This window comes from Pseudoliparis swirei, chromosome 12 (assembly GCF_029220125.1).
Source record: "Pseudoliparis swirei isolate HS2019 ecotype Mariana Trench chromosome 12, NWPU_hadal_v1, whole genome shotgun sequence".
Taxonomy (NCBI): Eukaryota; Metazoa; Chordata; class Actinopteri; order Perciformes; family Liparidae; genus Pseudoliparis; species Pseudoliparis swirei.
This window is the reverse complement of record NC_079399.1, coordinates 3,756,531-3,776,970: the sequence shown is the minus strand read 5'-3', so window position 1 is coordinate 3,776,970 and position 20,440 is coordinate 3,756,531. Positions and strand designations below refer to the sequence as shown.

Here is a 20,440-nt window from a genome sequence, read left to right as displayed (position 1 = left end):
AAGAAAACTCAAATATCCTATCTCTAAATATTAGAATATCATGAAAAAGTATACTAGTAGGGTATTAAACAAATCACTTGAATCGTCTAATTAACTCGTCTGACTTGGGCTATGGAAAAGAAGCACTGGACAGTTGCAGAGTGGTCCAAAGTCCTCTTTTCAGACGAAAGCAAGTGTTGTATTTCATTTGGAAGTCAAGGCGCCAGAGTCTGGAGAAAGGCTGCAGAGGCGCAAAATCCAAGTTGCTTGAAATCCAGTGTGAAGTTCCCACAGTCAGTGATGGTTTGGGGAGCCATGTCAGCTGCTGGTGTTGGTCCACTGTGTTTCATCAAGTCCAGAGTAAATGCAGCTGTGTACCAAGAGATTTTAGAGCACTACATGCTTCCGTCTGCTGAAAAGCTCTATGGAGATGAGGATTTCATTTTCCAGCATGATCTGGCACCTGCCCACAGTGCCAAAACCACCAGTAACTGGTGTACTGACCATGGCATTACTGTCCTCGATTGGCCTGCCAATTCCCTGACCTGAACCCCATAGAGAATTTGTGGGGTATTATGAAGAAGAAGCTGAAAGACACCAGACCCAACAATGCAAATGAGCTAAAGGCCGCTATTGAAGCATCCTGGGCATCCATAAACCCTCAGCAATGCCACAGGCTGATTGCCTCCATGCCACGCCGCATTGATGCAGTAATCCGTGCAAAAGGATTCCCAACCAAGTACTGAGTGCATTAATGGACATTTTCAAATGTTTGATTTTGTTTTGCTGTTATAAATCTTTTTCTTTACTTGGTCTGAGGAAATATTCTAATTTTATGAGATAGGATTTTAGAGTTTTCTTAAGCTGTAAACCATAATCAGCAATATTAAAAGAATAAAAGGCTTGCAATATTTCAGTTGATTTGTAATGAATCCAGAATGCATGACATTTTTGTTTTTTTAATTGCATTACAGAAAATAAAGAACTTTATCACAATATTCTAATTTTCTGAGACAGTCCTGTATACATCCATCCCATATATATATATATATGGGATATATATATGAGATATATATATATGGGATATATATATATTCAAGATATATACTTTGCAGTTTGAAAAATCAGAAATGCAATAAATTAAAATGTAGCTCATGTTTTGTTGAACATGCAACTTAGAACTGTTTCTGTGGTTTTCTTAAAAAACTAAATACCATTTTTATTTGGGTGATGAACACGAGGCTGAGTAAACACGTCCCCGCTCAGCGGTTGGCACAAAGCGCGACTCTTTTGAACATTTATTTATTTATTTGGATGTTTCTTCGCGGGGTCGGACACTTTGGATTTGAATTTTAGAAGCAAGCGTGCGCCTCTCCCTCATTTGCATGCTGATATATGCGCGTGTGGGAGTCAGAGAGAGAGAGACAGAGAGAGAGAGAGAGAGAGACGGTGAAAAAATGTGTTAGAAATGGAGAGCTTTAAGAAAAATGTCCCTCCCACCCAGAAATAAAAGACTTGAAGTAGAGAAAAACATCCACACACTACTCCTCCACCCTGCACTAAATACCGGCAATACACACACACACACACACACACACACTCTTGGAGGACACCCCCAATCCGTTTACAGTCCAATTGAATCCACGGTTGTTTATTTCATCAGAGGTGACTTCACATTGTTTTCATCTCACCAACCAGATTAAAGTCAAATCAATATTCGGTCTGATTGCACCGAGCAGATTAAAAAACCACCACGACGTATGATTACAAATATATATATATATAAATATATATATAAATAACAAACACAGGAAGACAGCGTGTCCATCTGCCTCCTGTACGTGGGCGTGTTTTTTTCCGGAGGATTTTTAATTCCTTACCTGTTTGCAGGGAGCAGATGCTCTTTGAGGGAGTTTTACTGACGTTTTAAGGATGTTTTGGCAAGTGAAGTGTGTTTGTGTGTGTGTGTGTGTGTGTGTGTGTTTGTGTGTTGATGTGGGGTTTACTGGGTGCCATGACAACATGCAAGCTCACCCATTGGCCTAGCCTGTCCATGGTGCGTTGAACTCCCCGACGACCTCGCGCTCTCGACTTCATCGCCTCCTTGACCGTCGGCTTCTGACCTCCGGATGACCGATTTTCTATACTTGCTTTTTCCATCTCAAGGTCGCTGGTATCTTTCCCAGCATGCATTGCAGGAGACAAAGGGGAAGCCTCTGGGAGAGGTCACAACGCAATACAAGGCGGCGACCTCCAGGGGGGAAAAGGCATTACAGGTGGGGCGCCCCACAGTGGGGCGACTCCTCTGGTTGTATAGAAGTCTATGCTTCATGTGTTACAGCTGCATTCTCTCTACTGGCCACCAGGGGGCGACTCCTCTGGTTGCATAGAAGTCTATGAGAGAGTGATTTTCTTGGTTTTTCAGCCTTCGGGTGCCTTGGGTGGGAGGGACATTTTTCTTAAAGCTCTCCATTTCTAACACATTTTTTCACCGTCTCTCTCTCTCTCTCTCTCTCTCTCTCTCTCTCTCGCTCTCGTCTCCCTTCTGGTTCCAAAAAAAAAGAAGCAAGGATGGCGACGGCCTCAATTGAGGAGCTCCGTCGACTCCTTCTCAACATTCTGTGAGACTCCTCCAGTCTCTGGAGCTCTGAGGAGACCAGGTGCCGTCCAGCTGCTCCTCCAGAGAGGAGCCGCACCTCCTCGGACTCGTTAGCTGGTTTTATTTCCGCCGTGAGGTCAGCGCCCGGCGGAGGCTGCCCCCGCATACGCGGCTTCGGTCCAGCTGCCGGGGTCGCGAGGCGGTCAGCTGCGGGTCTATTTTTTCCGACGACCTGTGCAGGTGCGTGACCTCAGGAGCCGGAGAGGCCTCTAAAAACACCCCGACACGCCCAGACAGCGCCCCCACATGGACACCTTCATAGAGGAGGCAACTAATGTGGAGCCAGTGTTTCTGGAACGCGTCTGATGACCTCATGTCATGAGGTCATCAGACACGCCCACCCTGCCTCACGACATGAGGTCATCAGGCAGGAGGACGTTTACATGTTTTTTCGTGGCTTTAAACTGCCCCGTGTGTTTCCGATGATGTCATCAGACCGTCGTCGGTGTGGCAGACCTGGAGGAAAAGACTGGAGCTTACGTGTCTCCCCCGTTTCAGTGTCACATGACTCGGTCACCGGGAGTCACTTTGATTGGAAGGAGTCACTCCTCCTGAACCGGTGGCTCCTCCTCCTGAGCTGGTGGCTGCTCCTCCTGAGCCGGTGGCTCCTCCTCATCTCGGGGGCTCGGTAGCTTTCACTGTGCCGCGTGTTTACCGGGTATCGAGCGGTTTGTCTGGTAAACTGTCAGGTAAGCTGTGTACGCTCGAGGAGGAGGAGGAGGAGGAGGAGGAGGAGTGGAGGAGGAGGAGGAGGAAGAAGGAGGCAGGAGGAGAAGGAGGATGGGAGGAAGAAGAATGGGAGGAAGGACGCGGAGAGGGAGAGAAGGGAGAAGAGGAGGAAGAAGAAGGAGGAGGAGGAGAAGAAGGGGAGGAAGAAGAAGTATCAGGAGAAGGGAAGGAAGAAGGTGGAGAAGAGGAGGAAGGAGGAGGAGAGGAAGGAGAAGGGGAGGAAGAAGATGAAAAAAAGCCGGTTTTATCCTGACTCCGTTTCGCTCAGAGATTTCCCTCATTGTCGACGCATCCTCTCATTTTTACCGTCTTCGCTCTCCTCCTCTTTTTCTCCTCTTTTCCTCCTCTCTTTCTCCTCTTTTTCTCACACCATGTTCCCTCGTGTTTCCCCGTCCCCTCGGTCTTGTTTCCTCTCCCGGGTCATCGAGGAGAACAAATGGGACACAGAGGAGGAAACGAGCAGGAGGCGCTGCAGGAGGAGGCGTCAGGGCGCTCATTATTCACTCCCCCTGAATAATGTCCCCCCCCCCCCCCCCCCCCCGTACAGCGCCGACCCCGAAGAGGTCAACGGGGTCGAGCTCCAGCCGCACACTTGTTTACAAGCTTTTCACCGTCGGCATAGATGAGACTCCCATGGGGGGGGGGGACACACACACACACACACACTTGCAGCTATAGACGCGGTTGCCATGGCAACAGTCTGTCTTACCTTCAGCGGGATGAACACCTATAAGCGTCTACGGCTGGACAGACAGAAATGTAATGAATGGAAAGTTTTATTAAGTATACTTCTGTTTCTTCTTCTTTTTTCTACACTCTTTCTCCATCATCATCCCTCTCCTCTCCTCCTCTCCTCCTCTCCTCCTCCTCCTCCTCTCCTCTCTTCCTCTCCTCCTCACCTCTCCTCCTCTCCTTCTCTCCTCTCCTCCTCCTCCTCTCCTCCTCCTCTCCTCCTCCTCTCCTCCTCACCTCCTCTTCTCTCCTCCTCCTCCTCTCCTCTCCTCCTCACCTCTCCTCCTCCTCTCCTTCTCTCCTCCTCTCCTCCTCTTCTCTCCTCCTCCTCTCCTCCTCTCCTCCTCACCTCTCCTCCTCCTCTCCTCTCCTCCTCTTCTCTCCTCCTCCCTCTCTCCTCCCCTCCTCTCTCTCCTCTCCTCCCCTCCTCCTCTCCTCCCCTGCTCTCCTCCTCTCCTCTCCTCCCCTCCTCTCCTCCTCCTCCCTCCCTCTCCTCCTCCCCTCTCCTCCTCCTCCCTCCCTCTCTCTCCTCCTCCTCCCCTTTCTTCTCCTCTCCTCCTCCTCCTCCCCTCCTCTCCTCCTCCTCCTCCTCCTCCTCCTCTCCTCCTCCTCCTCCTCTCCTCCTCCTCCTCCCCTCCTCCTCCTCTCCTCCTCCTCTCCTCCTCCTCCTCCTCCTCCTCCCTCCTCCTCCTCTCCTCCTCCTCCTCCTCCTCCTCCTCCTCCTCCGCGTCCTCTCCTCTCCTCTCCTCCTCCTCCTCTCCTCCTCTTCCTCCTCCTCCTCCTCCTCCTCTCCTCCTCCTCCTCCTCCTCCTCCTCTCCTCCTCCTCCTCCTCCTCCTCTCCTCCTCTCCTCCTCCTCCTCTCCTCCTCTCCTCCTCCTCCTCCTCCTCCTCCTCTCGTCCTCTCCTCCTCCTCCTCTCCTCTCTCCTCCTCCTCCTCCTCCTCTCCTCCTCCTCCTCCTCCTCCTCCTCCTCCTCCTCTCCTCCTCCTCCTCCTCCTCCTCCTCCTCTCCTCCTCCTCCTCCTCCTCCTCCTCCTCCTCCTCTCCTCCTCCTCACCTCCTCCTCCTCTCCTCCTCCTCCTCCTCCTCAACTCACCTCCTCTCCTCTCCTCCTCACCCCTCCTCTCCTCCTCTTCTCTCCTCACCTCTCCTCCTCCTCCTCTCCTCCTCTCCTCCTCCTCCTCCTCAGACTCTGTCCGACCTGCTGGCGGCGGTGCGCCTCCCCTTCATCCACCCGTCCTACCTGCTGAACGTGGTGGACAACGAGGAGCTCATCAAGTCGTCGGAGGCTTGCCGCGACCTGGTGAACGAGGCCAAGCGCTACCACATGCTGCCGCACGCGCGCCAGGAGATGCAGACGCCGCGGACGCGGCCGCGCCTCTCCGCCGGTAAGTCGTCACGGCAACCGCGAGATGGTCCAAAAAAAACAACAACCCCGTGGCGGGCGCTTCTCCCGACCGCCGTCCAGCCCGGTGAGAGAGTCGTTCATCGGCTCCTGCGTATTTCCTTTTTGGGTTTAATCGCTTGATTATTTGTGGCTTTTCGCTTCGCCTTAAAGGGGGCGGGGCTTATCTCTGTGGCTTTATCTCCCTGGAAACGGTTATCATCTCCTTCATCCACCATGAAGAACTAACCACTAGCTCTGCTTCATACTTGTTGAAGACATCTAACGCCCTCGTGTTTGTGTTCATAACATTTATATAATAGATATAAATATATATATATTTATATATGTATATATATATTATATATATTTTTTATATATATATATATATATATGTATATATATATCTAAATGTTTAGATTTATATATAACTTTTTATATATATATATATATTACTTTATATATATATAAATATACATATATATTTATATATATATATATATTACTTTTTTTTAAAATTATATATATATATATATACATATATATAAAACATCCCCGTAGGCTCACACAGCTCGGTGACTTTCACCGACTACATCTGAATAACTGTCCGTACGTTGACTTTGCTTGCGAATATTTCGCAACGCTTTTGTTGTGAACGCAGCTTTAGATATTTATTTATCCCCCACCCCCGTAAAGTGCGGCCTAATGACAGTGTCCTCATGGCATTATGAGCGCACCTCACCATTTGCACACACGTTATTTTCTGCTGGAATGAAGATAATGACTAAACACACGTGACTTCATGGAGGAGGTCGGCTTTCCTACGAGCCGACGCCGCTGTTGTCCAGCCGGCGTGTTTACTGTTTACTCACCAGTAAACAAACAACCCGGGGGCGCGCATTAGCTTTGTATATATATATATATATATTTTGCATCCGTAATTACCCATAATGCAGTGGCACGGGGGGCTTGCTGAAGAGCCATTTGCCTCCTGGAGGAAAGACGTCCGTCCCATCGCTCTTCCCTCCGCCCCGGAGTGTCTTCTGGTTCTCTGCAGCGTTTCCATGTGGAGCGTTCAAGAGCGTCTGGAATCTGCATATCTCATGATGCATATCTCATACCCCCCCCCCCCCCACACACACACACACACACACACACACACACACACTCTGATCTGCACGTCTCATCTGACTCTCTGAGCTCTGGGTGTGAGCCTGTTGGTTCTGATGATCGTTGTACGCAGAGAGACGGACCTCCACGTCCTCATTGGATTCTGTGTGCATGTGTTTTATGTTGTGTGTGTGCGTGTGTGTGTGTGTGTGTGTGTGTGTGTGTGTGTGTTGCTTCACCATCTGCTGCGCCAGGACAGGGTGGGCGCCGCTCAGCGGGGGGCCGGCTCACCGGGGTTTGAACATGCGGGACGGCGACGGAGGAGAGTTAGAGGTTGGCGGAGGAGGATGTGGAGGAGGAAGAGTGAGGAAGAGGAGGAAGAAGAAGAAGAGGAGGAGGAGAGGTTGAGATGTGGGAGGGATCAGAAATGAAATTTGAAGGGCAGACGTTTGATTGAGTTTATTCCTTGAGCGTGCGTGTGTGTGTGTGTGTGTGTGTGTTGAGCATGTATGCATGTGTGTGTGTGTGTGCGCGCATGTGTGTGTGTGTGTGTGAGCAGATGGGGCACCACCTGAGCTCGGTTGATAAGTCCGTCAGGCGTAAAACAGAAAGGAGAGCCGCCTCCGTGAAGCTCTTCTTGCTGAGCTCAGGCAATCTGTGAACCTGTGTGTGTGTGTGTGTGTATATGTGTGTGTATGTATGTGTGTGTGTGTGTGTGTGTGTGTGTGTGTGTACGCACATGCCTGAGTGCCTCACACATTCAGCCTTTTTTCTTCCCGGTGATGAATGTGAGTTGAATTCCATATTTTTTTCCCGAGCGTTCAGTTTTTATTTACTCTTGTGAGATCTTTAATTGACGTCCTCTCACACGCTCTAAATGTCTGGATCCGCCGATGGAGGTTCAAATAACCACGAGCTGCAACGATGACCACAGTTTGACGTGTTGGGGGTCAGATGTCGGTGATGTTGAGAGTTCCCTTCAGCCGGACTTCCCCCGATTCACGTCTGTGTTGATGCTAAGCTAACCGGTTGATGCTAAGCTAACCGGTTGCTACGCGCAGCCCACAGACTGGATACAAGAAGTCAGCTTTTCGGTTATTGCCATATTGTTTTTTTTGTCCGTCGCCATCTTGTTTTTGTTTGTTTTTTGCAACCAGAAGGCAGAACGGTGACGAGAAAAAACTAAAAATGTTCCAATTTACTTCCTGGAACTGAAGCACGTTGAAAGATTGCAAATAATCCAAAATAATTTGATTCTATTTCTGGAAATTGAATAAACACGTTTCCCAAAATGTCATTTTTTTTAAATATAGAGGGAGGAACCAGAAGACTTGTAATCTTTAAAAAGTAAAACCACACAGAGTGAAGTGACCTCCAGAGTGTTGTTGTTTCTGTCTCGTGCATCAATACCAATATGTCTAAGTGCATCTGGGGAATTAGAATAATCAGGATTAACGAGAGATAGATTCAGGAAATTAATCGATTCGAGGCACACATTTTAATCTTTGGGCTTCGAGGACTTCCAAAGTCACGAGTTTTGATTTTGCCTTGTTGAAGTCACCAAATGTCTGGAGTCCGACTCGAGTCCAGGTCACGTGACTCCACAGGTCCGTGGGGTCTCGAGAGCGTTCCCCCTGCACCACGTCGTTGTTATCATAGATATATTAATGTTATTTTATTTGCTGTTGAGCTCGTGCATCGTGTCCTGGGGAGTGGAGACATTAATAAGATTAATAAGAGCATTAACGGTGTATGAAGATACACTCTGCAGTGTGAGGCCGACCTCCTCACGAGCTCCTGCTCCATTAGAGCTCTGGGAGGAGGAGGAGGAGGAGGAGGAGGAGGCGCAGCAGCCCTAGTTTACACGCAGCCTTTTTAAGATTTGATTGTGTTTTTTTTCCTTTTATATAAAAGTCCCGCTGTGCCGCGTCGTTGTCATGTGTTTCTCGACTTAATAGCCCAGTTTTTATATATTTATATATATATTTATGTATATATATATATAAATATATAAAAAACTTATAAATATATATATATATATATATTTCAAAAAATATATATAGATATATATATATATATAAATATATATATCGGTCACTCTCGACACGGAACAAACAAAAGATTTCACGTATATTACCAGCGCTGCAAAGCGTTTGGATGAAACTCTTTTCAATTGCGGTCATAAAATGTGAATAATTTATATTAGATGCTAATTAAAGAGCCCAAAGAGATTATTCTGCATAGGAACAGGCTCTCTGTGATCTTCAAATATAAACTTTGAACACAAAGTTCTCTTGCGTCATTCTTACATTTGTGTGTGTGTGTGTGTGTGTATGTGTGTGTGTGTGAACAGATGGCGTTATCAGATCGTGTTTTCTTTTGTTCTATAGCATTCTGTGTGCACTAACTTTAGAGATGCTTATTTTTGAAGTCGCGTGACTCTCGCTACGCCTCAAGTTTTCCTGAACTGAACTTTTTAGAAAGAGGGTGGGGAGGGGGGGTGGAGGAGGAGGGGGGGGCTGTAAGTGACTCGTAATGGATCCAGGGTGTTTAGCGTACTGTATGTATATCCATTAGCTGCTAATTGGTAAATTAGAGGCTGGATGTGCGTCTGATTAGCCGTCATTAAGCATCACGGGGATCAGACGACACGCCGGATCTGGGACTTTACTTCCTTTTTTTTTTCCCGGTTTCGTCGTGCGTTGGCTCTTGATGCATCGACACGTGTGTGTGTATGTGTGTGTGTGTGTGTGTGTGTGTGTGGTACACGAGCGCCGGGCCCAGACCCCGGGTCCTCTCCACGTGTGCGGGGAAGCGGAGCGCCGGGGCGAACTGTTAACTCAACCCGGCCGAGCGGAATAGCGCTCAGACAAACGAGCCGTAATGAGCAGGAGACGCAGGGGTCCGGCCCTCACACACACACACACACACACACACAGTTATATCGAGTTAATCTCCGTGATGGTTCCTTCTTCACGAGATTCCTCAGGTTAAAGCTCCCGAGCCGTGAGATCACGACCGCGTTGAGAACATCGGAATTAAAAAACGTTATTGGCCGTTTTAATATTCATCACAACCAAATAAAAGAGCGTGAGCGTCTCGGTTTCACGAGACGGGCCGATCCCACGCCACATTCTTTGGAGACAATAAGACAGGGCTGCTGCTGTGTGTGTGTGTGTGTGTGTGTGTGTGTGTGATAGATAGATATATATATACTTTATTAATCCCCAAGGGGAAATTTGTCGTCACAGTAGCAGCACCAATAAACTAAACACACAAGAATAAAATATAAAATATAAAAAACAGGGATGAAAGATATAGTATACAAAGTAAAATATAAAATAAAATATATATGTATATGTATAACATATATGCATACACAATACACAATACTAATGACAAATTAAATTAAATATAAAAATATTGTGTGTGTGTGTGTGTGTGTGTGTGTGTGTGTGTGTGTGTGTGTGTGTGTGTGTGTGTGTGTGTGTGTGTGTGTGTGTGTGTGTGTGTGTGTGTGTGTGTGTGTGTGTGTGTGTGTGTGTGTGTGTGTGGAGGCCCCCTAGGCGTGACATTCATCTCCTCGTTCACACCTGAGATTCGCACCTCGTGAGGGAGCGTAAAACATCGGCAGACGTCTTCTCGCCGTCTGCCGCCTCCGGCTCCGGCCTGATTAACGCTCCGCATTGACTTTAAAGCAGGTTTTTGTATTATTATTATTCTCACGGAATGATTACATTTATTTGCGATGGTGGGGGGGGGGGGGGGGGTGCGCTGTCAGCAGTTTGTAAAGTCAATTATGAGTTCCCCCCCGCCCTCGTTCTTCTCCTAGTTGTTAATTCTCGTCCCGCCCGGTGTCATTATTGGGCCCCGTTTGTCGTTTGTTTGTGGAGCCGCCGCGGCGCGAGACGACTCTTTGCGTTTCACGTCTCCACAGACGTGATGGAAGAAGCAGGCGAAGACGGAGAGGAAGCCCGACGTGTCTCGAAGAGCGCCCCGTCAGCCGGTCGCTCTCTGCTTCTGGAGATGGAGCTGAACGGAGACGCTCGCCGGAGAATTGGGAGGGTTTTTTTCTAAATATTCCGCCGGCTTATCGGTGAAATCTGGAAGCGAACGATGTCCGCCTCGCCTCGCCTCATAAATGCGGCGCGAGAGCCGGCGAGTCCGGGTTCCGATAACCTCCGGGAGGCCGAGCGTCTGCCGAGCGGCCGAGGAGGAAAACGAAGGTTCTGCCCACTTGACCTTTTGCATTTTTTTGGGGCTCTGCGACGACCGTCGAGTCTGAGATACCGAGGAGGGAAAGGTCGGGGGGGGAGAGGGGGGGGGGAGTTGCCTCCCAATCCGCAGAACTTGTCTCCGCCGTGTACGCCTGCTGCTGGGAGCGCTGGGAGGCAGCTTGGCCTCATGCAATATGCAACAGTGTGTGTCATTGCATGTGCTGATGGTGCAGATGTGTGTGTGTGTGTGTGTGTGTGTGTGTGTGTGTGTACGTCCATTAAATCACAATGTGTCTGTGCGATCTTTTTCTTTTTTTAAAGCCTGCAGAGTTTATAAAACATGGCGTTACTTTCCCTCTCCGCCGTGCGTAGTTCGGCAGATTGAGTTGTTTTTTTCCGACGTGTGTTTTTTTTGCCTTTGTGTCGCCCGATGCGATACGTGGAGAGGGGGGGGGGGGGGGGTCGTCAATTTCCTGCTCGCGGCATCGAAGCATCACATTCAGCAGAAACATCTCCCTCCAGTGACAGTGTCCCCAGTTACTGAGGAAAAGTCCACAGAATACAGCCTCGAGAGTTTCTCTGGGAGGAAGTAGTTCCACCAACAACAACAACAACAAGACAAACATGCATGGCTAAAAACACGTATTTTTTTTACCCTTTAAAACAAAGTTTGAAGACATTTGAGGCCATTAAAACAAATTAATAATGAGAATTGCCGTCATCTCCAAGTATACCAGCCAAATATACCCCGACTTCCTCTGGAAGCCTTCTGCTCCTCACCGTAGCCAATAGACACCATGGTCACCAACAGTGGGAGGGGGGTACAGTATTTATTAGGGTATTCAGGTATGTGCATATATATGTCAATATGTGTGCAGGTTTTTGCATGTCTACCCGTATTTAGATATATATATATTTTTTATTTTATATTTTGTTTTGTATTTTAAATTGTTTTATTTCATTTATTGATGTTTTTAATTTATATATATATATATATATAATTTTTTATAATTTATAAAATTGTATTTATTTATTTATTATGTATTTATTTTGTAATGTTTTTGTCTGCGTACCTTTGTATAAGTACAGCATGTACATCTTTTCCTTTACATGTGCATATCTCTAAAACCAATAAAAGATTTGATCACAAAAACAGAACACCATGGGAGAGAAACCGTCTGATGAGGAGGAGGAGGGGGGATGAAGAGGGAGGGGAGAGAGATTAGAGAGACCCAGCGGAGATAAGAGGAGGTGGTTACGGAGCAGCAGTAGGAAGTCTTCCCCCCAGTGATCCTCCGTCATGCAGCGTGTGAATATATTCACACATATATTTATTAGGGCTGTCAGCGTTAACGCGTTAATCTATGCGATTAATTTGGCCGCGTTAACGCACTAAAATATTTTAACGCAATTAACGCAACTTTGTTTACTTCCGGTGTTCGTTGAAGTTTTTTCACTCCCCGCGGCAGTACGGTTTAACACTGTTTCCGCTTTTAAAACAATTATTTCTCCGCGAAAATAAGGAGCAGAAATCAGTTTAACTCGTGGATGAATCAGTCGGGTTTCCTCCTGCTCCTCCTTCCTCCCGTCTCCCCCTCTGATACACAGAGGAACGGAGGGCGACGTGTTGGGGGACGCGGCGCGGAAAGAACTCGTCACACGAAACCTTCACCGTGATTTGTCAATCCGTTTGTCTGTCAACATTTTGCGAAAAAAACAACCAATGAACACTCAGTAAATCACAAGGACCTCCCACCTCACAGGTGAGGCTCATTAGCAGCCTGTCAGTCAGAGAGCAGAGAACACGGCACGAGGACAACTGAGCCTCATTGAATAGAGCTGAGATTGTTCTGGAATGTTTGATGTAGAACATGTGGGTATGTGTCACATGCAAACGCCTTTAAAAGGTGAATTTACATTTTTTTGTAAAATGGAGAACATGAGCCCAGCCTCCAGAGGGTTAACGTGACATATGTGAATGTCAGTCAGTTCCCAAGGCCACTGGTTCTGCTGTGTTCAGTGTTAAAGATGACAGGACCAATGGGGTCTCAATATACTTCTTTCTTTTTTACTGATCTGGATGTTTCACTGAAGAAACAATTTATCATCCACAATATTAAATACCTCGCTGGCACTTTATAGGTAGGAGCCTCTTTGAAAACACAGCTCTGTGAGAAGTTTTGTCTTTAAAAAGAAGAGAAAAAAACTTTTAATCGCGATTAATGAATTTCAAAATGTGCGATTAATTAGTTAATTTTTTTAAATCGATTGACAGCCCTAATATATATACATGCGACACATTTATTAACACAGACCGTGTTTACATGCATTCGAATAACTGGCTTAGTCGGACTGAAATCGAATTATCCGTTTCATATAAACATGTTTGACTATGTGCGGTCCGACTACGATCCGATTAACACCCTGGATAACTCGATCCGATCCGGTTGATAATTTGACTATCGCGGCATGTAACGGTGAATTGGATTAGGAACTGGACTTTGCGTCTTTGCGCATGCTTGAGATCCCTCCCTCCCTCCCTCCCTCCTCCCTCCCTCCCTCCTCCCCCTCCTCCCTCCATCCTCCCTCCTCCCTCCCTCCTCCCTCCCTCCCTCCCATGTCGTGACCCGGAAGTGGAAAGAGACGATAAGTTGTCACTGCCGGGAGCCTGGCCGGCAGAAAACAAACAAACAACGCTCTGGAGAACATAAGAGCCACCACACATTTCTGGACCGAAGAGCAGACAGAATTTATGCTTAATGTATTGAAATGTTGATGTTGTTGTTGTTGGTTGTTGTTGGTGGTGGTGAAGAGGTCAAGCGGAAATGGCTGTATCACCACGAGTTGTAATGAAAACAGCGCCACCTATCGTATCGGATATGACATGCTTTCAAAGGCCAATGATTCGAATTACTCACTGCCATGTATATTGGGATAACAGCAGATCCCCCAAAAGATAGCATAGTCCGACTAAAGCAAGATTCTAATTATACCATCATGTAAACGCACTGACGGTCACGAGAACGAGACCAGATGTTTGTGTTGTTTGTGCATTCCTCAAACTCTCCTCTGATTCCGCCTTCACAAAGTGCATTAAATACCTCACAGATAGAAAAATAGTAAAGGAGGTGTAGCATGAACTGAGGCGGGCGGAGGAGTCCCTGAACGCATCTCTCCCCTCTTTGCGGCGTTGTTTGCTGACGGGTCGGCGCGTGTCGACAGGCGGCAGCTGGCCGTGCAGCCGGCTCTCGACCTCATGAACGGGGCTTCTGGGAAAAAACTGAACAAATGAAATGATCGCAACGGAAAGCGGCGATTCATGTTGCTATGACCACACACACACACACACACACACACACACACAAACTCGTTTGGTATCTGACAAAACGATCCCATCGCAAAACAACAACAAAGAGTTATTAAATGGACCTCGGGGTGAGATTGTTTCCTCAACTCTTTTTTCTTCTCAGATGAAGAATTAAGGTTTTTTGTTGTTGAGACGACTCGAAGGCCACGGCGCCTGAACGCTCGGAGGACGACGCCCCTCCGACGGGCACATGGCGTGCATGTCGGCGTGCTGCGAGGCCCTAACAGTCAAAGGGACACTGGGCTGGTTAAAGTAAGCTCATGGAGAGCTGAAAGGTGTTGGGGGCGGTGAAGGAAGATGAAACACGAGAGAGTGTATATGGGGGGGGGGGGGGGTGGAGATGGAGGAGATGGAGCCGAGACTCCCGTAGGTTTGGGAGGGAGAGATGGAGGAAAGAGTGAGAGGTGTTAGCCGCGGGGTACAAAAAAAAGCAAAGGAAAGAGGATGAATAGTGAAAAGAAGTGTCACAGCGGGGAGGGGGGGGGGGAGTCCCCTGGTGGTCAGGAGAGAGAATGCAGCTTTAACACATGAAGCATAGACTTCTATACAACCAGAGGAGTCGCCCCCTGGTGGTCAGGAGAGAGAATGCAGCTTTAACACATGAAGCATAGACTTCTATACAACCAGAGGAGTCGCCCCCTGGTGACTACTAAGGATTTTAGCTTCACTTTCCACCGCCTGCCTTCAGTGTTCAGTGTCCCCACACGGGAACAGAGACATCATTTAATGGAGTGTTTCTGTCATAGAATTATTTCTTCTACCTGTGATCGGATGTTTTTCTTCTTCTGTTCCTAAAAACGTGTTAAAAACACAGCAGAGCTCTAACAACAGGAGGAGCAGACGTGTTCCTCCCAAACCGCCACGGGTGAAAACTCCAGAAAGGGAAAAACAACAAAGGGCCGTCATGGTTATCCCTTCATCCCCAACCCGCTCGCCTTCATCCTCCCATCCTCCATCCCTTCATCATCCCATCCTCCATCACTTCATCCTCCATCACTTCATCCTCCCATCCTCCATCCCTTCATCCTCCCATCCTCCATCCCTTCATCCTCCCATCCTCCATCCTCCCATCCTCCATCCCTTCATCCTCCCATCCTCCATCCCTTCATCCTCCCATCCTCCATCCCTTCATCCTCCCATCCTCCATCACTTCATCCTCCCATCCTCCATCCCTTCATCCTCCCATCCTCCATCACTTCATCCTCCCATCCTCCATCCCTTCATCCTCCCATCCTCCATCACTTCATCCTCCCATCCTCCATCACTTCATCCTCCCATCCTCCATCACTTCATCCTCCCATCCTCCATCACTTCATCCTCCCATCCTCCATCACTTCATCCTCCCATCCTCCATCCTCCCATCCTCCATCCCTTCATCCTCCCATCCTCCATCACTTCATCCTCCCATCCTCCATCCCTTCATCCTCCCATCCTCCATCCCTTCATCCTCCCATCCTCCATCACTTCATCCTCCCATCCTCCATCACTTCATCCTCCCATCCTCCATCACTTCATCCTCCCATCCTCCATCACTTCATCCTCCCATCCTCCATCCCTTCATCCTCCCCTCCTCCATCACTTCATCCTCCCATCCTCCATCCCTTCATCCTCCCATCCTCCATCACTTCATCCTCCCATCCTCCATCCCTTCATCCCTCCGACCAACTCGCCTCAAACCTCCGGCTGACTGACAGCCGTCCCTGCGAGGCTTCGTTTTTCGGTGCTGAGGGGGGGGGGGGGGGGGAGCTCACGCCCACGCAGCCATCCGGTCCGACGGCGTGACCCCCCCCCCCCCCCTCCTGTCTCTCTGGTTTTGTTGCGTTCTGACAGGCCGCTGTTGGGTTGCGTTAAGCCTGTGAGTGAGTCTGTGAGAAGGGCTTGGGGGGGAGGGGGGGGGGGCGGAGCCTCAACGCACAGATGTGGACTTCTCCCAGACGCGTCCGGCCGAGCGGAACGATCCGACCGGCACACGTGGCGGAGGCGATGGTGGAGGCCTCGCCTTGTGCACGGCGGCGTGGAAGCGGCGTGCAGAATTGCTTAAGCCGGCCTAATTGCTCACAGCGGGGGGGGGGGGGGGGGGGGGGAAGGAAAACCACAAAAGAAGTCGCTCTAATTTTGTCTTTTTTTTTTTCCTTGCAACAAATGAGCAAAAGCCCCCGTGAACATCTTCCACCGTGTTTTGAAGATGCAATATGAAAATTAAGATAAACAGATACGGAAAAAAGCAATCTAATGAAGTTGAAACGCGGCGCTCGGCTTCAGAAGAAGAAGAAGATGAAGCGCCGACGCGTACGACGAAGAGCAGTAATTACTAGCGGAAACAATATCGGAGCACAGTCGATGTAATGTGTGTGTGTGTGTGTGTGTGTGTGTGTGTGTGTGTGTGTGTGTGTGTGTGTGTGTGTGTGTGTGTGTGTGTGTGTGTGTGTGTGTGTGTGTGTGTGTGTGTGTGTGTGTGTGTGCTCAAAGCTTCCCAAGTCGGCGAATCTTTTGCACGGCGGTGGCGGTGGCGTTGGCAGCGTGCACGCCCTCCTCTTCCTCCCACCTCTTCTTCAGCTCGGCGGGGACCTTCATCCTCGTCTTTCTCGGAGAGGAAACGTGTTTCCAGGAGATCTGAACCAAGACGTCCGGCGCTCTGAGCTCCTCTCAGCTCGGCCTCGCCCCAAAGCCCGTTGGACCGGTTCTGTCTCTTTTACCCTTTTTCTTCTTCCCGGAGAAAAAGCTTTGGAAGAAAAATAAATAAATCGAAGTTTAAGAGAAATAAATATATAGGCCTAAGGGGATTTTTTATTTTATTTATTACTGGAAAAAGAAACGGACAGCTGCCTCTGGATCGACTCTGAGGAGACGCATCGATCCCAGCAGATGAACCAGTGGTTAGCCTCGGATTGGAACGGCTCGAAGATGAGTTTCCCCCCTCCTCTTCCTCCCCCTCTCTCTCTCTCTCTCTCTCTCTCACTCTCTCACTCTCCGCTTAAGAACACACAGTAGGCTACATTTCTTTCTCGTGGCAGCCCGCCAACCCGTTTGTGTGTTTTGGATCACTGCTGTGTGTGTGTGTGTGTGTTTATGTGCGCATGTGTGTGTGTGTGTTTGTGTGCGTGTGCACGTGTGTGTGTGACACAGCAGAGATCGACTGAGGAGCAATAGGGATGAGTGCTGAATGTGTCTCAAGTATCTTCTCAATCACACTAGGTTGTGTGTGTGTGTGTGTGTGTGTGTGTGTAGGTGTGTGTGGACACGCACACACATTGATTCTCGCTTGTTGATTGTGCGATCCTCTTATGCTCAAACACAGTGTGTGTTTTGTGCGTGGACATGTGTCGAGGGGGGAGGGTGTGTGTGTGGTGGGGGGGCGGAGTCATACTGCGAACCGAGAGGAAAACAAAGTGTTCCTTTTTTTGCATTTTTGCATTTTTTCTTTTGCATTTCCCGACAGCAGTATTGACTCACCGGCTGAATCCAGAGCGGCAGACTTATGATGTACGGCCGGGCGTGTGTTTGTGCGTCTGCACCCGCAGAATATCAATATTATTGACACTCGAGACAACCCCAAAAGAAGAAGAATTAAATGACGGAAACTTAAGTTCGGTTCGATTTGAGCTCTGAATATTTTGGATGCTCTTCCGTCTTCAGATTGAGGTTCAAACTGAGATTATTTTAGTGCATTGAATGTGCAGCTGATCTTCCAGGAGCTCTAACTCCTTCACACAAGACACTCGTTGCTAACAGCATTTTTGTGCATTTGACACTGAAGAACCTGTTGGTATTTAAATCGCTCACATCTTTTACGCTCGGCTTCAAGTTTCCTTTTTTTTACCAACGACCGATGATTTCTTCTTTTCTTCTCCGGCGCTTGCCGAGATCGTTATTTGTCTGTTTCTGCCCTTTCACGCTGTCAGGCTGGGTGCACCGTTGACTCGGTGACATTACTCTGCTCAACCCGTCAGACAAAAGGAAATCTGTTCCTGAAGAGCAATTTCTACAACATAAAAAAATAATGGAAGACAACTCTGGCTTACAGTTGTGCTCTCAGCCATCTAGTTGTGACAAAGCCAGTATATATACAGATAGATATATCAAGTGTATAGATGTATATCTATTATGTGTATATATGTATTTCTATCAAGTGTATATATGTATATCAAGTTTATATATATATATATTATTTATATATACACTTTATTTTATATATATATATATATATATATTGATTTAATTTATTCATATTATATATTTATATATTTGATTATATATGTACTATATTTTATATATATACACTTGATTTTATAAATATATATATATATATATATTGTATTTATATGTAATATATATATGCTTGATTATATATACTAGATTATATAGACACTTGATTTTATATATACACTTGTTTTATATATATATATATTGATTTAATTTATTCATATTATACATTTATATATTTGATTATATATGTACAATATTTTATATATATACACTTGATTTTATATATATATATACACTTGATTATATATATATATTGATTTTATTTATATATATTATAAATATATTAAATCAAGTATGTATATATACTTGATTTTGGATATACAGGACTGTCTCAGAAAATTAGAATATTGTGATAAAGTTCTTTATTTTCTGTAATGCAATTAAAAAAACAAAAATGTCATGCATTCTGGATTCATTACAAATCAACTGAAATATTGCAAGCCTTTTATTCTTTTAATATTGCTGATTATGGTTTACAGCTTAAGAAAACTCTAAAATCCTATCTCATAAAATTTGAATATTTCCTCAGACCAAGTAAAAAAAAGATTTATAACAGCAAAACAAAATCAAACATTTGAAAATGTGTTTCCAGGTGTTTCGAGTTAATTAGACGATTCAAGTGATTTGTTTAATACCCTACTAGTATACTTTTTCATGATATTCTAATATTTAGAGATAGGATATTTGAGTTTTCTTAAGCTGTAAGTCATAATCAGCAATATTAAAAGAATAAAAGGCTTGCAATATTTCAGTTGATTTGTAATGAATCCAGAATACATGACATTTTTGTTTTTTTAATTGCATTACAGAAAATAAAGAACTTTATCACAATATTCTAATTTTCTGAGACAGTCCTGTATATATACACTTGATTTTATATACAAATATATATATATATAGAGAGAGAGAGAGATTTTATCCATATATATATAAATATATGTATTGATATATATATATATATAAATATATATATATTGAGTGTATTTTTATATATATGTATATATATATGTATATATATATATATGTTGATATGCCACATGCCACCTAACATACTGCCTCTTGGTTAGCGGCTCTGGGGGCGTCTCAAAGGGGCGGTGATTCAATCTCGGCTGTTATTTACCGGTGGAAACCTTCCCTGATGGCCTGTTTACTCCCGCCTCCTCCCTCCCTTTGTCTGCCCCAATCATCCCCCTCTCCTCCCTCCACCCTCCTCCTGTTTTCCTTTGTCCCTCCAGGTGTAGCGGAGGTGATAGTTCTGGTGGGGGGGCGCCAGGCGATCGGGATGAGCCAGCGCTCCCTGACCGCCGTCACCTGCTTCAACCCCCAGAGCAGTAAGTGGTACCCGCTGGCCAGCCTGCCCTTCTACGACCGCGAGTTCTTCAGCGTCATCTCGGCGGGAGACAACATCTACCTGTCAGGTGAGCTAAATGACAGGAGTTGGCGCAGCCATCACTTAAACATCTCTATCGGACCCTCTAGGTAACTATTGGATGTATGGTTGGAAATAGGATCCCACTGGCTTTGGCGATCCTCTCGTCTTTTCATCTCTCCGTGAAGACCCTGGTGGCCATTATATGAACTGACATGCATGTTCCACTCGGGATGAATTATAATAACTCTGGGGATCCCCCCTGGCTTTTCATCTAGTGCCATCATCAGGTCATATACCAGTTGTTGTAGATGTAGAGATGTAGCTAAACGTTAGCATCATCATGCCGACATATATGCGTTATCATGAGAGCCTCCAGAGTCAACTCTTGTTCTGACCAACGATAACAAGACTGTGGAATAAGAAAAATCAAATCATCGGATTTCTGCTCCCGACTTCTTTTCATAAATAACCTTTTCATCAAACTATATTGCTTAAAGGGATCCAGACTTTTTATTCGTGAACTCAGTGAGGACCTTTTTCTCTATATGACCGATCTAATTCAACAAAGACGAAGCCACCCGGACCCTCGCCAACTTCTAGTGCCATCTTCAGGTCAGATAACTGTT

At 46.6% G+C, this 20,440-nt stretch overlaps 1 protein-coding gene across 4 annotated transcripts in view; it reads left to right on the top strand.

The window, feature by feature from the left end:
- LOC130202507 (kelch-like protein 29) overlaps positions 1-20,440 on the top strand; it is a 180,056-nt gene that overhangs the window by 129,911 nt on the left and 29,705 nt on the right. For all 4 annotated transcript variants that reach the window (XM_056428104.1, XM_056428106.1, XM_056428105.1 and 1 more), the window contains 2 exons: positions 5,288-5,486; positions 19,678-19,860. In XM_056428104.1, coding sequence (XP_056284079.1) covers positions 5,288-5,486; positions 19,678-19,860 — 382 coding nt within the window. The remainder of the gene's footprint in view (positions 1-5,287; positions 5,487-19,677; positions 19,861-20,440) is intronic.